This window comes from Bos mutus, chromosome 15, assembly GCF_027580195.1.
Source record: "Bos mutus isolate GX-2022 chromosome 15, NWIPB_WYAK_1.1, whole genome shotgun sequence".
In the NCBI taxonomy this organism is placed as follows: domain Eukaryota; kingdom Metazoa; phylum Chordata; class Mammalia; order Artiodactyla; family Bovidae; genus Bos; species Bos mutus.
In genome coordinates this window covers 28284770-28301845 of record NC_091631.1, presented here as the reverse complement: position 1 = coordinate 28301845, position 17076 = coordinate 28284770, and the positions used below count along the sequence as shown (strand labels likewise).

The 17076-nt window shown below is 42.9% G+C and overlaps 1 protein-coding gene across 1 annotated transcript in view; it reads left to right on the top strand.

Annotated features, from left to right (window-relative positions):
• Positions 1–10013: 10013 nt before the first annotated feature.
• Positions 10014–17076, top strand: part of POLD3 (DNA polymerase delta 3, accessory subunit) — a 44213-nt gene continuing 37150 nt past the window's right edge. The window contains 2 exon segments of the mRNA XM_005903219.2: positions 10014–10186; positions 11684–11739. Coding sequence (XP_005903281.2) covers positions 10127–10186; positions 11684–11739 — 116 coding nt within the window. The 5' untranslated portion in view covers positions 10014–10126.

Here is a 17076-nt window from a genome sequence, read left to right as displayed (position 1 = left end):
CCAGCATCAGAGTCTTTTCCAATTTACCTGCTTTATTGAAATATAATTCACTCATTTACAGTTCACATTTTAGTATATGCATGTGTGCGTACTTGGTCACTTCAGTTGTGTCAGACTCCATGTGATCACAGGGACTGTAGCCACTAGGCTCCTCTGTCCATGGAATTTTCCAGGTAAGAATACTGGGGTGGACTGCCATTCCCTTTTCCAGGGGCTCTTCCTGATCCAGGGATCCAGCATTGTCTCCTGCAACTCCTGCACTGCAGGCGGATTCTTTACCACTGAGCCAAGTGGGAAGCCCTAGTATACGCATAGGTATGTGCGATCGTTGTCACAGTCAACTTTAGAATATTTCTATCTTCTCAAAAAGAAAAACCCTATACCATTTAACTATCATTCCCCTGCCCCTTGTCCCTTCCCAGGGCACAGCAGTTCCTAATCAACTTTCTGTCTCCAGATTACCCTACTCTGGACTTTCATACAAATCATATGGTATGTGGTCATTTGTAACTGGCTTACTTCATTTAGGATAATGTTTTCAAGGTTCATCTGTGCTGTAGCATGTATCAGTACTTGATTCCACTTTACAGCTGAATATTATTCTATTGCATACCAGCTTTTGTTATCCATTTATTTGTTAATGGACATTTGGGTCTGTTAAAAATAAATAAACCCAAAATGGAGTCACTTCTGCTAAACCTCACCAAGTGTTAATACCTAACCTGAATGCAGTTTCAGGCACTCCCAGGAGTGGAACTGTAAATCTGTCAGTCTGGAATTTCCCATCAACACTAGTGAGGTAATAAGTGTGATAAGACTCCCCCTGTGCAGCTCACCTAGGGAAGGTGACCTAGCCTGAAACAATTCTTTCTTTTCTTTTGCAAATAACTTCCTTGTCCTGTCTCATTTTTTTTTTTTTTCTCTACCTAAAAAGACCTTCCATTTTGTACAACTCCTTTGAGTACATCCTATCTAGTAAATACGCAATTTGCTGCTGGATTCATGAATCATTGCATGCATGCTCAATCGCTCAGTTGTGTCTGACTCTGACCCCATGAATTGTGGCTCACCAGGCTTCTCTGTCCATGGGACTCTCCAGGCAAGAATATTGAAGTGGGTTGCCATGCCCTCCTCCAGAGATCTTCCCAATTTGATACCAGTTGAGGTATCAAACCCCTCTCCTGCATTGGCAGGAGAACAATAGAATAAAGCCAATTAGATCTTCAAGTTTACTCTGTTGATTTTTGTTTTTTTAAAGGTCTTTTCCATATTTTTGCCATTATGAATAATGCTGCTATAGATATTTGCCTTTCCTATGATCCAACAGATGTTGGCAATTTGATCTCTGTTTCCTCTGCCTTTTCTAAATCCAGCTTGAACATCCAGAAATTCTCGGTTCACATACTATTGAAGCCTCGCTTGGAGAACTTTGAGCATTACTTTGCTAGCATATGAAATGAGTGCAATTGTGTGGTAGTTTGAACATTCTTTAGCATTGCCTTTTTTGGGGATTGGAATGAAAACTAACTTTTTCCAGTCCTGTGGCCACTGCTGAGTTTTCCAAATTTGCTGGCATATTGAGTGCAGCACTTTCACAACATCATCTTTTAGGATTTAAAATAGCTCAACTGGAATTCCATTGCCTCCAATAGCTTTGTTCATAGTGATGCTTCCCAAGGCCCACTTGACTTCACATTGCAGGATGTCTGGCTCTAGGTGACTGATCACACTATCGTGTTTATCTGGGTCATGAAGATCTTTTTTGTACAGTTCTTCTGTGTATTCTTGCCACCTCTTCTTAATACCTTCTGCTTCTGTTAGGTCCATACCATTTCTGTCCTTTTTTGTGCCCATTTTTGCTGTGGTTTTTCCAGTAGTCATGTATGGATGTCAGAGTTGGACTGTAAAAAAAGCTAAGCCGAAGAATTGATGCTTTTGAAGTGTGGTGTTGGAGAAGACTCTTGAGAGTCCTTTGGACTGCAAGGAGATTCAACCAGTCCATCCTAAAGGAAATCAATCTTGAATATTCATTGGAAGGACTGATGCTGAAGCTGAAACTCCAATACTTTGGCCACCTAACGTGAAGAGCTGACTCCTTGGAAAAGACCCTGATGCTGGGAAAGATTGAGGGCAGGAGGAGAAGGGGACGACAGAGGATGAGATGGTTAGATGGCATCACCGACTCAGTAGACATGGGTTTGGGTGGACTCTGGGAGTTGGTGATGGACAGGGAGGCCTGGCGTGCTGCAGTTCAGGGGGTCGCAAAGAGTCGGACAGGACTGAGCGACTGAACTGAACTTGCATGAAATATTCCCTTGGTATCTCTGATTTTCTTGAAGAAAACTTTAGTCTTTCGCATTCTAATGTTTTCCTCTATTTCTTTGCACTCATCACTGAAGAAGCCTTTTGTATTTCTCCTTGCTATTCTTTGGAACTCTGCATTCAGATGGGTATATCTTTCTTTTTCTCCTTTGTCTTTCACTTCTCTTCTTTTCTCAGCTATTTGTAAAGCCTCTTCAGACAACCATTTTGCCTTTTTGTGTTTATTTTTCTTAGGGATCGTCTTGATCACTGCCTCCTGTACAATGTCATGAGAAATATCAATAACCTCAGATATGCAGATGGTACCACCCTTATGGCAGAAAACAAAGAAGAACTAAAGGGCCTCTTGATGAAGGTGAAAGAGGAGAGTGAAAAAGAAGGCTTAAAACTTAACATTCAAAAAACGAAGATCATGGCATCCAGTCCCATCACTTCATGGCAAATAGATGGGGAAACAGTGGAAACGGTGACAGACTTTATTTTGGGGGGCTCCAAAATCACTGCAGATGGTGACTGCAGCCATTAAATTAAAAGGTGATTGCTCCTTGGAAGAAAAGCTATGACCAACCTAGACAGCATATTAAAAAGCAAAGAAATTACTTTGACAACAAAGGTCCATCTAGTCAAAGCTATGGTTTTTCCAGTAGTCATGTATGGATGTGAGAGTTGGACCATAAAGAAGGCTGAGCATCAAAGAATTGATGCTTTTGAACTGTGGTGTTGGAAAAGACTCGAGAGTCCCTTGGACTGCAAGGAGATCAAACCAGTCACTCTTAAAGGAAATCAGTCCTGAATATTCACTGGAAGAACTGAAGCTCCAATACTTTGACCACCTAATGTGAAGAACTGACTCACTGGAAAAGACCCTGATGCTGGGAAAGATAAAAGGCAGGAGGGAAGGGGATGACAGAGGATGAGATGGTTGGATAGTATCACCGACTCGATGGACAAGAGTTTGAGCAGGCTCCAGGAGTTGATGATGCACAGGGAAGCCTGGTGTGCTGCAGTCCATGGAGTCACAAAGAGTCGGACAAGACTGAGGGACTAAACTGAACTGAACAGGAGAGCACAGGCTGGACAAAAGATGGCAGCTGGATGTTTGAGTTAATAAATAAAGCCTGAAACCCTATTTTTATATGAAATCCCTTTTTCTTTCAATTCAGGCAATTAAATCAGTTAAAGTTTGACCACAGAGTGTTTTCTAATTGATTGTTAAGGTCCTATGCTATGCTATGCTAAGTCACTTCAGTCGTGTCTGACTCTGTGTGACCCCATAGACGGCAGCCCACCAGGCTCCCCCGTCCCTGGGATTCTCCAGGCAAGAACACTGGAGTGGGTTGCCATTTCCTTCTCCAATGCATGAAAGTGAAAGTGAAAGGGAAGTCGCTCAGTCGTGTCCGACTCTTAGCGACCCCATGGATTGCAGCCAACCAGACTCCTCCGTCCATGGGATTTTCCAGGCAAGAGTACTGGAGTGGGGTGCCATTGCCTTCTCCTATCTTCCTGTTATTCTTCCTGTGAAAAGGAGCACCAGCGGCTCCTGATGGGAGATGACAAAGGAAGAGCTGACACTGCCATCTGCTGCTCAGTGATGGTACGTACCTGCCAGTCTTCGTTAGGCTTTGGATACTGCCTGCAGAAATGGTCGGATCCTTGTAGGCCCTTTGTTTTCTGAATGAGATGTCTTGAGGTCTTTCATTTCATATCTGGAAGCCATCTAGCCAGCTGCTGGGTAAAACCCACATGCAGAATCTGTCCTGTCGTGAGCATCAGTGACGTACTAGCACAGAGCCCAAAGTGTAGAAGTTTCAGGCAGAAGAGAAAGGATTGGAACAGGACACACCATAGGAAGTTAAGCTTCAGAAAGGGGCACAGGTTAAGGTAAGAAAATGGAAAGAAAAGAGTGGATTTGAGAAACAGTGCAAACAAAAAACAGACCTGGATAGACACGGAATTCCGAGAATGAAGATATGGGACCATCGATGCCTGCCAGTGACTTGTACTTTGTGTTACCAAATTAATCTTCATAAAACTTCAGTTTGGTCATTCATTAACTTTGGCCTATTTTGGCTTTCACACTGAGGCCAGTATGAAATCTGTCATCAGGTGGACAATGAACGATCCTCCCAACCACCAGTCAATCACTGTCTATCATGAATCCCAGACTTGGTGGAGGTCACGAAGTCCTAGTGTCAGCCCCCGGTTCAGTCATTTTCTGGCCGTGTGATCTTGGAGAAAGTCACTAAACATCTGGGAGTTTAGTTTTCTAATCTTTAGTTACTCATCTGAACAATAGGTCCCTCTCAGGGAGTTATTCTGAGCCAGTAGCACATGAGGGAATGCCTGACATCCATCATCTTATTGAATCTTTGCAACCCCAGGGGATGGGCACTACCATTACCCTCTTTATTCAGATGAGGACACTGAAGCTTGGAAAGATGGAGTAGCTTGCCCATGGCCACACTGCTAGTAGATGGCAGAACTAGAATTCAAACCCAGACTGCTTAGCTTCAAAGCTTTCTTGTACTGAATATCTGTATCAATTAGCATTGATATAAAATGACTCAACCTGAAACATCGTGTCTTAAATCTATGATCACTTTATTTAGCTCAGATACTATAGGTCACCTGGTGTTGGTTAGCTCAACGGATCTATGCTAGGCTCCTCCTTGGATCTATAGTCCACTGGCGAATTGGGTAGTCGCCTCACTCACATATTTGGGGTACCTTCATTCTCCTCCACCGTGGCCTCTTGTCCTCTAGCAGCCTAACCTAAGCTCATCCACATGGTGATCTCTGGACTCCGCATGCAAAAAGAGAAGGGAAGCCCCTGTACTCAAGCATGTTTCTAGTCAAAGTGAATCACAAAACCAAACCAGAGTCAGGGTGGGAGGATGTTTTTGAAAGGTATAGATAGAGGGAAGGGAGTAATTTCTGGCCTTTTTTACAGTCTTCTGTGGCTTCCCTGATAGCTCAGTTGGTAAAGAATCCGTCTGCAATGCAGGAGACCCCAGTTCGATTTCTGGGTCAGGAAGATCTGTTGGGGAAGGGATAGGCTACCCATTCCAGTATTCTTGGGCTTTCCTTGTGGCTCAGCTGGTAAAGAATCTGCCTGCAATGAGGGAGACCTGGGTTCGATCCCTGGGTTGGGAAGATCTCCTGGAGAAGGGAAAGGCTACCCATTCCAGTATTCTAGCCTGGAGAATTCCATGGACTGTATAGTCCATGGGCTCGCAGAGTTGGACACAACTGAGCGACTTTCACTATCTTTCACAGTCATAGCTGCTAACCTGTAACCCCTGACTATTGGACAGAGTTGATCAAAGGAGATAAAGGATGTAAATAAGCTTTGAAAACTTGTGTAAAGCACTGTCTAGATGAGAGGTACTGTTAATTAGATTTTATTCCACTAATATCTCAAACTCAATATGTCTGATTATTATCTCCATTTTACCATGAGGAAACAAAAGCCCAGAGAGGGTATCATGGATGTGAAGACTTATAAGTGAGAAATAGAATAGTATATGCAAGGACTTATGAGCAATCTCTGGTGCTGAAGTAAAGGTAAGAAGCAATGAAGAATGAGAGGTGAGGTTGAAGAAGTAATAAACTTAAACTTGATCTTGAAAGCTCTTAGATCTACCCAAGAGAAATGAAAATATACGTTCATGTGAAGACCTGTATGCAAATTTTTTAGCAGGAGTTTTAGCACCACAACTGGAAGTAATTCAAATGTCCATCAACTGGTGAATACATAAACAAAATATGGTACATCCATTGGATACTACTGAGCACAAAAAGTAAAGAACTACTAATATTTATACTGTTTTAAAAGAAGCTCAAACACATTGTGCTACATGAAAGCAGCTATATTAGTTTGCTAGGGCTGCCATAAAAAAGTTCCAGATTGGGAGGCTTAAACAATAGAAATTTATTTGTTCACAGTTCTGGAGGCTAGAAGTCCAAGATCACGGTGTTCTCAGGGCTGACCTCTGAGGGCTCTCTTCTTGGCTTATAGATGGTCATCTTCTTGGGTCTTCATGTGGTCTTCTATCTGCAGTGGATTGCCTATCTTAGTTTCCTCTTCTAATACGGACACCAGGGATTAGGACCCACCCTAATGACCTCATTTTAATTTAATTATCTCTTTAAAGACCCTGTTGACAGTTATAATGTGAGCTACTGAAGGCTAGGACTTCAACATATGAATTTATGGGGGGGACACACCTCAGTCCGTAATAAAAACTCTACCCAGAAAACTACATATTTATGGTTCCATTTATAAGAAATTTCTAGAAGAGACAAAATTATAGAGATAGAAAGCAGACCCTTTATTGCCTGATATTGGGGGTGAGAATAGGGACTGTTTGTGTAAGCAGGGAATGAGGGCACAAGAGCACTTCTGGTGGGCAATGGAAGTGTTCTAAAATTGGATTGTGTTTTTTTTTCATCAGTTCTGTGTTTTAGAAATGTCATCCTGAAACTGGTGTTAAAGAGGGACCCAGATTGGGGTTGGGGGAAGATTGGAACAGAGACCAGGCTAGAGAAGATGTGGATGAGCATGCATTTCCTTTATATGATGAAAAACGACTTAAAAACAGAAGACTGATGATAAGGAAGGTCTGAAATAGAGAAGGTCCAGGGAGATCAGAAGGATGATGGAGGCATTTCCTCATGGGATAGGGAACAGGGAGATGAGGAGAATCAGTTTGGGGAGAGTCTACCATCTGATTTTGTCTCGTACTCTATGGAGTCTCAGAAGAAATACTGAAAGGTAAGATGCTTCAAATTAGTCAATTCAAAGTATATGGAATGTTTACTAGATAAAATCCTGTCTATAAAGATTGTACATGTAGGAATGCATGGCGCCTCCCTTTGGGGTCTCCAGCAGCAGTGTTCTTTGCAAGTCTCAAGGCTGTTTAGGATCTGGGCTTGATCCTGACTTTTGTCCACAAAAGGGCACCCCTTGTCCCCTATTTCTGATCACTGGGACTTTGAAGGCAGCTGAATCTCCCCAGTTAACTTATCAATAATGCTCCCCCTGATAACAGACTATGTAACCATTTCAGAGGTGGATGGAAAGACAAAACCTTCCACAAACAATGTTCTGAAAATCAACAAAAGGGATTATAGAGCAGAATAATGTTTAATTCAATTCCATTCATCCATCCATCTACTCATTCTGCCATTTAGTTATCAGTCAACAAATATTTGTTAAGGGCCTACGGTCTGCCAGCAATGGCCATGCTGGATGCTGGGAATCCAGGGGGAAAAGGCCTTTGGAAAAAATTTCCATTCAATGGGAATTGAGGATGTGTCACATGCTCTCCTCCTGCAGATTCAGGCCTGCGGTTTCTGAGGCAATCCTGACTGAGGATCTTCTACATAGAAAAGACTCCGGAAGGCCTATCCTACTTCCTTCCCAGACAAACACCCACCACCACCTCCCACCCCTGTTGCTTAGGCAGATTTGTTGTGAAAGTCATGAGCCTCACCCCACTCTCCTCTCTGTTTCACGGAGTTAAGTAGCCAGAGTTGTCTCTAAGCTCTATCTTCAGTTCCTTTTCTCTTTCTTCCTCACTTCTTGAATCACTGAAATCTGGCTTTTGTGCCTCTTTCACTCCTCTGCCCAAAGTCACCAGAGAGTGTGTTAGTCACTCAGTTGTGTCCAGTTCTTTGCAACCCCATGGACTATAGCCCTCCAGGCTCCTCTGTCCATGGAATTTCCCAGATAAGAATACTGGAGTGGGTTGTCATTTCCTTCTCCAGGGGATCTTCCCAACGCAGGGATTGAACCTGGGTCTCTCTCACTGCAGGCAGATTCTTTACAGTCTGAGCCACCAGCAAAGCCAATGTCACCAGTCTAAGTGTGTGTGTTAGTCGCTCAGTTGTGTCTGACTCTTTGTGACCCCATGGACTGCCCAGCAGGCTCCTCTGTCCACAGAATTCTCCGGGCAAGAGTACTAGAGTGGGTAGCCATTCCATTCTCCAGGGGATCTTCCTGACCCAGGGATCGAACCCAGGTCTCCCACATTGAAGGTGGATTCTTTACTATCTGAGCCACCAGGGAAGCCCGCCCATCCCAAGTACAGATACTAACTGTAGATTTCATTGTGTGCAGGCGTGGCACAAGGGTTATGTATATATTATCTGGTTTATAGCTCTGGCCAAATAAAATTCTTTAATTTTATCATCTGCACTTTCTCTCAAGTCTTCATATCCCATAGTCAAAGACATCACTATTAACATATAGATTTAGGTTCCAAGTCTAGGCAATTTTTATTACCGTCTTTATTACCATCTTTCTCATTCTCCACTCATCTAACTCATTAGCGGGTTTTCCTGACTCAAAAACAAAAGGAAACCAAGTTACTGGGTTCTCAATGTCTAGTACAAATGATACTATTTTAAGCTGCTATCATCCCTCACTCAAAAATCTCCAAGAAAATGTAAGCCACATTTGGACAGGCTCCCTGTGTTATTGATCACAGCTGTATCTGCAGAACAATGCCAGGCCCCTACTAGGCTTTTGCTAACTATATCCTGAATGAATGCATGTTGCAACAAACATTTGAAGTGGGTTGCTATTACTATCAGAGAAGGCAATGGCACCCCACTCCAGTACTTTTGCCTGGAAAATCCCATGGACGGAGGAGCCTGGTAGGCTGCAGTCCATGGGGTAGCTAGAGTCAGACACGACTGAGCGACTTCCCTTTCACTTTTCACTTCCATGCATTGGAGAAGGAAATGGCAACCCACTCCAGCGTTCTTGCCTGGAGAATCCCAGGGAAGGAGGAGCCTGGTGGGCTGCCGTCTATGGGGTCGCAGAGAGTCGGACACGACTGAAGCGACTTAACAGCAACAACTATTACTATATCCATCTTACAGATGGGGAACAGGCTTGCAGTGGTTAAGCAATTTACCTAAGTTCACACAACAAATATCAAAACCAGGATTCAAATCCAGGGTCCCACTCTAGTGCCAGCTCCATTATTCACTGTGCTGCTGTACTGAAATACACAGCTTATACGGAAGGATTTTTTTTAAGCTGATGTTAGGAAAAATTTTATTTGAAATCCCCCAATTCTTGAGAATAGAGTTCACGCGCACCTTCACGCAAACTTTGTGGGCACTGCATAGTTTGGCTTCTTCCTTCCTCTCATCTCTCCTCGTGTCCTTTTCTCCCAACATTTCAACTATAATGAAAACTATTCTCTTCTCAGCAAACACCCCCTCTCTCATTCATTCTAGAAAACTTTCCCTAATTTCTCAATTCTGAGAGATTATAACATGCAGTACTTTATCCCAGCTGGCAGGACTTGACTAAAATATTTATTTGTCTTTATTGTTCACTGCTGTGTCCTAGTGCCTAGGAAGTGGCTGGAAATAGGCTAGGTACCTAATTAATATTCATTGACTAAATGTGTGACAGGGCAAGGATTATTTTATCAGTTTACGGGTGGAAAGACCGCGACTCCTATAGAGGTGAGGTTCCTTGCGGTGCATCAGCCACGAACTGGCAGAGCCTGGATTCGACACTAGGGTTCTATAGACAGCCGTTCTAGACCACGCCTACGCTCCTCATTCCTCACTTCCGTCAGCTCCTGTTAGCTCCACCTACTTCAGCCTACGCCGTCTCCGAGACTAGTTTGACCCTCGAGCGGCCGCCGTAGCGCGTCGCCTTCGTTGCCGTGGGAAACGACCCGGGACCTGGGAGGGGAAAAAAGACGTTTCCCGCCGGCGGGAGCTGCGGTTGTGGCGGCTAGGGGAGCTCAGCTGCGGCGGAGCACAACGCCGCGGCACCATGGCGGACCAGTTCTATCTGGAAAATATAGACGAGTTCGTGACGGACCAGAACAAGATCGTGAGGAGCTAGGACTGGGGAATGCGGGCATGCGACTGGGGTTTTGGGCCCAGCGAGGGCGGCGGGGGCCTTGATCCCTCTGCGTGTTCCCGCATGGGGCTGGTCCAGTGGAGACGGTCCCCACTCCTGGTGCCCCACGCAGGGCGAGGACTCCTGCCCCACCGGCAGATCCAGGTTCCTCGGGTGGGCGTGCTCGGCTCTGCGCAGACCAAGGGCCATGGAGGTCGGGCGGGGAGGGAGGAGCATTAATTGATGTTGTTTCTAAGGCGTCTCTACACGTTTCTGGCAAGGTGGTTGGCGTTTGAAGTCTCAAGTTTACAGTTGAGGAAATTGTGTTTTGACCGGGTTAAGTAACAAGTTGTTTAATCTTACCATCAGTTGGTTTCGTTTTCCTCGAAGTTTGTTAGTGGTTCAGGCTTGACCTGCCTCACAGGGTTGAAGTAAAGATCAAGTGAGACGATGGATGTGAGAGCGTTTCGCACATCGTAATGATTGAGTGCCTACTGTGAGCTTTGGATATACATTATTGCTTTTACTTTTTACAGTGACCCATAGAGGTCGGCGGAAGTAGCCTTAGAAAAGGTAGTTGAAGCAGAGGGGCCAAATAACTTGTGGTTAGTAAGGGATAACCCGCCTGCAGAAGACCTAGGTTTGATCCTTGGGTTGGGAAGATCTGGGAGAAGGGAATGGCAACCCACTCCAGTATTTTTGCCTGGAGAATTCCATGGACAGCGGAGCCTGCTGGGCTGTAGTCCATGGGGTCACAAAGAGTAGGACACGACTGAGAGACTAACACACACACACACAAGGGGTAATCAGTTTTCCAGTCTATGTCTGTTCTGCTCGTGCTTTCCTCTACATCACACTGCCTTTGCCCAACCTGTGCTAAGTCTTCTAATTACTGGAAACTCAGCGTTTAGAATCGGAAGACTTTGAGGGGAGGGTGACAGGTTACAAGGAAGTGGCAAATGACAGTTCAAGGAAGGATGGAAGGAAGAGCAAAGCTTGATGCCAGTAATTCCCAGTCTAACCTCTGATAGAGTATTCATCCACTTCACTCATTCATTCCCTGACCCCTGCACCACCTGTGCCCTTTAATATTTATGTGGCTGCAACTTTCTTCGGAAGTTTCTGAGTTGTACACTCCAAAGTAACAAGTTTCTGAGTGAGTTTGAGGATAGTTTTTGGTGGTGGCCCCATAAAAAGAGAGAAATGTGGAAAGAAGGACCAGGGTGAAACAGGGAGTGTAAGGAAATTGAGAGCTTTTTCTGTGTATATTCAACCTTTTTAGATTCTTGCATTATTCTGTGATACAGACTTCTTTGTAAAATAAATGTCTGAGTCCTGCCTGCCCAGATGGATGGTTCTTGGCAAAACTAGGGTGGCATTTAATGTAATTTATAAGGCGTAATCGCCTTAGAATCCTTAGGAGCCCTTTGGGCTGACCTACACTCTGCAGTCATCTAATAAAAATTTTTTAAAAATTCCTTCTTACAGGTGACATACAAATGGCTGAGCTATACACTAGGAGTTCATGTTAATCAGGCCAAACAGTAAGTACAATTGATTACTAACTTTAATCAGATTGGAACTTTTTGTTTTGTTTGTTGTTAGCTTTACAGAGAGTCTCTTGATTAGAACTCCCCACCCCGTCTTCCCCCACCCAGGGAAATGGGAAAGCATAGTGTTTCTATTGCCTTTTACGGTTTTTGTTTATTAGTTAAGAGATGAGTGGACTTGCATACAAATGTGTGGTGATATGTTTATTGTATTTATTTGTAGCCTTGCCTTCTGGTTAATCACTTTGTTATTTCAAAAAATTTATTAAATGGGCTAGCCAGTTCTGTTTAGATCTCAGATTTCTATGTCTGTTATGTAAAACATCTTTGCATTTTCACATGTGCTTCTTAGGCCTGTTTCTGGGTGTTATTGAAATACTTCCATAATGAGGTCAACAGGTGTTTGACACAGGCTATATAACAGTATAAGACAGGGGAGAACACTTAAGAGAAACTAAAAAGGGAGGGTTTAGGATGGCACAGAGAGTATCAGTCTTCTTAAATTTTGCCCTATCACCTTCCTTGCTGAAACTTGTAGTCCAACTTGGAACCAAAATGGAAAAGGCAGGCTTTTGGATTAACTTCAAAGTTTCTTCACCTGCAAATGTCCAGTGGGTAGGAATTGGTGAATAGACTGAGAGCCCATATATTGAGTTAAATACTCATTTCATTTGCTTTATTCCTGATGGTGGTCTGATTTTTCCCTATTCCTTGAATCATAGGAACATTCTGTGAGTCTTAGAAAAATCTTTGATCTCTAGAATGGCTTGTTGTTTGACAGATTTAGGAGTTTATTTTATGATAGATCACAGTTTTTTTTATTCTTAATGACAGAAGCAAGGAGAAAAATCTCCCATTCATAGTAAAAGCTACAACTAGGAATTCAGTCTTTATGTGTAATGGCAAGCCCCAGCCTCGTGTCCTGTCTCATGTGCATACATGTGCCCACCGCCCTCAGGTGCTTGCACTTAGGCCATGGTGGAACACCCGCTTCAGGGGGCTCCTGGGCCAGCTCTCCTGCCTGTGAAACTGAGGTCAAACTAGCTGAGAGTTTTAAGCGGGGAGGAGGGTCTACTTTACCTAAGGTATAGGTAGAAACTTGATTTCTAGACCCGTGCCCCACTCCCCCACTCCAGTCCCAGCAGGTATTTGAGGTCCACGTCCCTCTTCAGCTCCTCAGCACAACAGTTAAGTATTTACAGAGCTTCTAGGAGTTTTATTTAGTTATTTTTGGCTGCGTTGGGTCCTCATTGCTGGCGCGTGGGCTTTCTCGAGTGGGAGCTACTCTCTGGTTGCAGTGCACAGGCTTCTCACTGCTGTGGCTTCTCTCGTTGTGGAGCCAGGGCTCTAGAGCATGAGGGCTTCAGTAGCTGTGACATGCAGGCTAAATTGCTCCATAGCATGTGCAGTCTTCCCAAACCAGAGATCAAACCTGTGTCCCCTGCAGTGGTAGATGGATTCTTAATTGCTAGACCACCAAGGAAGTCCCCTAGTTTTGACTGAGATGTTTATGCCTTCAAGACTTAAAACTCTTGGCTCAGGGCTAGGTTTATACTGATTTTGACTATTTGAGATTGCTCTTGCTAAGACTAGTCCAGACCCAAACCTAGCATGTTAGGTAACTTTAGGACTGGATACCCGTAAGAGTAATTGTTTGTTACGGTTATGAGTGTTTAAATATGGAGTGAGGTAATTGTTACTACTAATATATAAGCCTATTGAGATTAAAGGTGCATACTGAGGACTGGAGATGAAATAAAGTTGCCTGGAATTTTACTGTCAGTTCAGTTCAGTCGCTCAGTCGTGTCCGACTCTTTGCGACCCCATGAATCGCAGCACGCCAGGCCTCCCTGTCCATCACAAACTCTCGGAGGTCACCCAAACTCGTGTCCATCCAGTCAGTGATGCCATCCAGCCACCTCATCCTCTGTTGTCCCCTTCTCCTCCTGCCCCCACTCCCTCCCAGCATCAGCGTCTTTTCCAATGAGTCAACTCTTTGCATGAGGTGGAATTTTACTGTAGCTACCCTTATTTCCTATAAGTTTTATGGAATTAATACACACGTCTAGCCCTTGCCTGTCTACCAACTTTATCCCATAGCACCTTCTACCTCACTTATATTCTAGCCATATTTACCTTTCTGTTCCTTAGATATGCCAAGCCCGTTCTCACCCAAGGAAATTTGTACCATTCTCTCTGCCTGGAATGCTGTTCTCACAGCTGTCCTCACTGTGCACAGTTCAGCTCAAATTTCACACATTACTTCGTGTAACAGCTCTTTCCTAATGCTTTACTCCTCTCTCTGTCTCTCTTAATTTTTTTTTCATAGTTATTTTTTAAAAGCTTTCTTTAGATGTATTTCAAATATCATATGGTTCACCTATTTAGACTGTACAGCTCATTGGTTTTTAATATATTTACAGAGTTGTGCAGTCAGCATTATAGTTAATTTGAGAAGATATTCATCACCCCAGAAAAGAAACCCTGTATCCATTAGCAGTCCTTCATCATTCCTGCCTCCCAACCCCCCAGCATCAGGCAACCACTAATACACTTTCTTTCTATAGAAATTTGCCTATCCTGGACATTTCATATAAATGGGGTCATATAATAAGCAATCTTGTGTATCTAATTCCCTCCAGTTAGCATATCTCCGAGGTTTGTCTATGTTAAAGCATGTGTCAGTACTTCATTCATTTTTGTGGTTGAATAATATTCCATTTATGGTGTAAGTTCTCTAGGGCTGCCAGAACAGAATACTACAAACAGGTGGCTTGAAACAACAGAAATTTATTGTCTCAGTTCTGGAGGCTTAAAGTCCAAAATTAAGATGTTGGCCAGGCCATGTTCCTTCTGAAACTTGTACAGAAAAATCCTTCCCTGCTTCTTCTTAGCTTCTGGTGGTTTACTTCTGGTGGTTTGCATTCCTTGGTTTGTAGCTGTGTAACCCCACTGTCTGCCTTCATAGTCACTTGGCATTCTTCCTGTGTGTCTGTCTCTTCACATAGCCATCTTATAAGGATACAGTCGTAGATGAGGAGCCCACCCTACTCCACTATGACCTGTCTTAACTAATTACATCTGCAAAGGCCCTGTTTCCAAATCGGGTCATACTCTGAGATACTGGTGGTTAGGAGGTCAACATATCTTTTTTGGGGGACACAGATCAACCCATAACATATAGATATACAACATTTTATTTGTCCATTCATCAACGGATGGACATTTGGGTTGTTTCCACATTTGGGGCTTTAATAAATAATGCTACAGTGAACATTTGTGTACAAGTTTTTGTGTAGACATGTTTTCAGTTCTCTTGGTATACACCTAAGATTGGAATTTCTGGGTCATATGTAACATTTTGAGGAGCTGTTTTTCAGAGTGACTACACTGTTTTACAATCCCACCAACAAAGTATGAGGTTCTACTTTCTCAACATTCTTGTCAACTTTTTCTACCATCTGTCTTTTAATTTTAGCCATCCTAGTGAGTATGAAGTTTTATCATTATGTTTTTGATTTGCATTTCTGTAATGGCTAATATTTTAGCTAATGGCACGTGTTTTCCTGTGCTCATTGACCATATGTGTATCTTCTTTGGAGAAATACATGTTCAGATCCTTTACCCATTTTTTTCCATGGGTTTTTTTTGTCTTTACTATTATTGAATTGTGAGAGTTCTTTATGTAATCAAGTCCGGATTTGTTTATTTATTTGACTGTGCTGGGTCTTAACTGTAGCGTGAGGGATCCTTTTTGGTTGTGTCGTGTGGGGTGTTTTTAGTTGCAGCATGTGATCTTCTAGTTGCGGTATGCAACCTCTTAGTTGCTGCATATGAGATTGAACCCTGGCCTCCTGCATTGGGAGTGCTGTGTCTTAGGCACTGAACCACCAGGGAAGTCCCTCTACATAATTCTAGAAACAGTGTCCTGATCAGATAATGATTTCACCCATTCTGTGGGTTGTCTTTGCACTTTCTTGATGGTGTCCTGTGAAGCAAAGAAGTTCTTATTATTGATAGTGTCTAATTTTTTTTCTTCTGTTGTGCTTTTTATATTGTATCTAAGGCATAGTCTAACCCAAGTAAATCATGAAGATTTAATTCTGTTTTCTTGTGAGAGTTCTGTAGTCTTAGCTCTTAAATCAGTAATTATCACTTTAACATTTCTACGTATTTTGTTCTTATTATACTTCCTCACAGTAAGAGTACACTGTAGTTTTCAAATTAGATGTTGGTTCAAGGTAACTTATGAATGAAGCCCTAAAATGTGTATAGGCATACCTTATATTATTGTACTCTTCTTTATTACATTTTGCAGACACTACATTTTCTTTCTTTCTTTCTTTCTTTACAAATTGAAGGTTTGTGGTAACCCTGAGTTGAGCAAGTCTATGAGTGCCATTTTTCCAATAGCGTTCGCCTGTTTCTTGTCTCCGTGTCACATTTTGGTAATTCTCATCATGTTTCAAACCTTCCATCAGCGAGAAGAATTGTGACTTGCTAAAGGCTCAGAGGATGGCTAGCATTTTTAGCAACAAATTAAAAAAAAACTTACTTGGCCTCATCGGGTCTTAATTTGTGGCATATGGGCTCTTTCATTGTGGCGCTCGGATTCTCCAGTCGTGACGCGCAGGCTTAGTTGCTCTGCAGCATGTAGAATCTTACTTACCCTACCAGGGATCAAACATGTGTCTCTTGCATTGCAAGGCAGATTCTTAACCACTGGACGACCAGGGAAGTCCACAATAAATTATTTTTTAATTAAGGTGTATACATTGTTTTGTAGACATAATGGTGTTACACCCATAATAGACTACAGTATAATGTAAACATAGCTATTATATTCACTGGGAAACCAAAAATTTATTTGCTTTGCTTTATTTTGATATTCACTTCATTGCAGTGGTCTGGAAGTGAACCTACAATATCTCTGGGGTATGCCTATAAATAATAACTATTTTTTCAGACATCATTTTGCATATGGTATAAGGAAAGGGCCCAGTTCATGTGGATATCCAGTGTTCCAGCATTTCATAATTCTTATTTCCAGCTGACATGTTCTCGCTTATTGTATGCCCTCCTCCCACTAGAATATAAACTCCATGAGGCAGGGAACATGTTTATCAGGCTCCTCACTGTTCCAGTTACTGTTGCTTTGTAACAAATTGCCCCCAGATTTAGCAGCTTGAAACAACCATTTTATTATGTTCATAGATTCTTCTGATTTGGAACTTGGGCACGGTGCAATGAGAATGGTTGTCTCTGTTCCATAATGTCTGGTGCCTCAGCTGAGAGGCATCAGTGACTGAAGCCTGATCATGTGTAGATTTA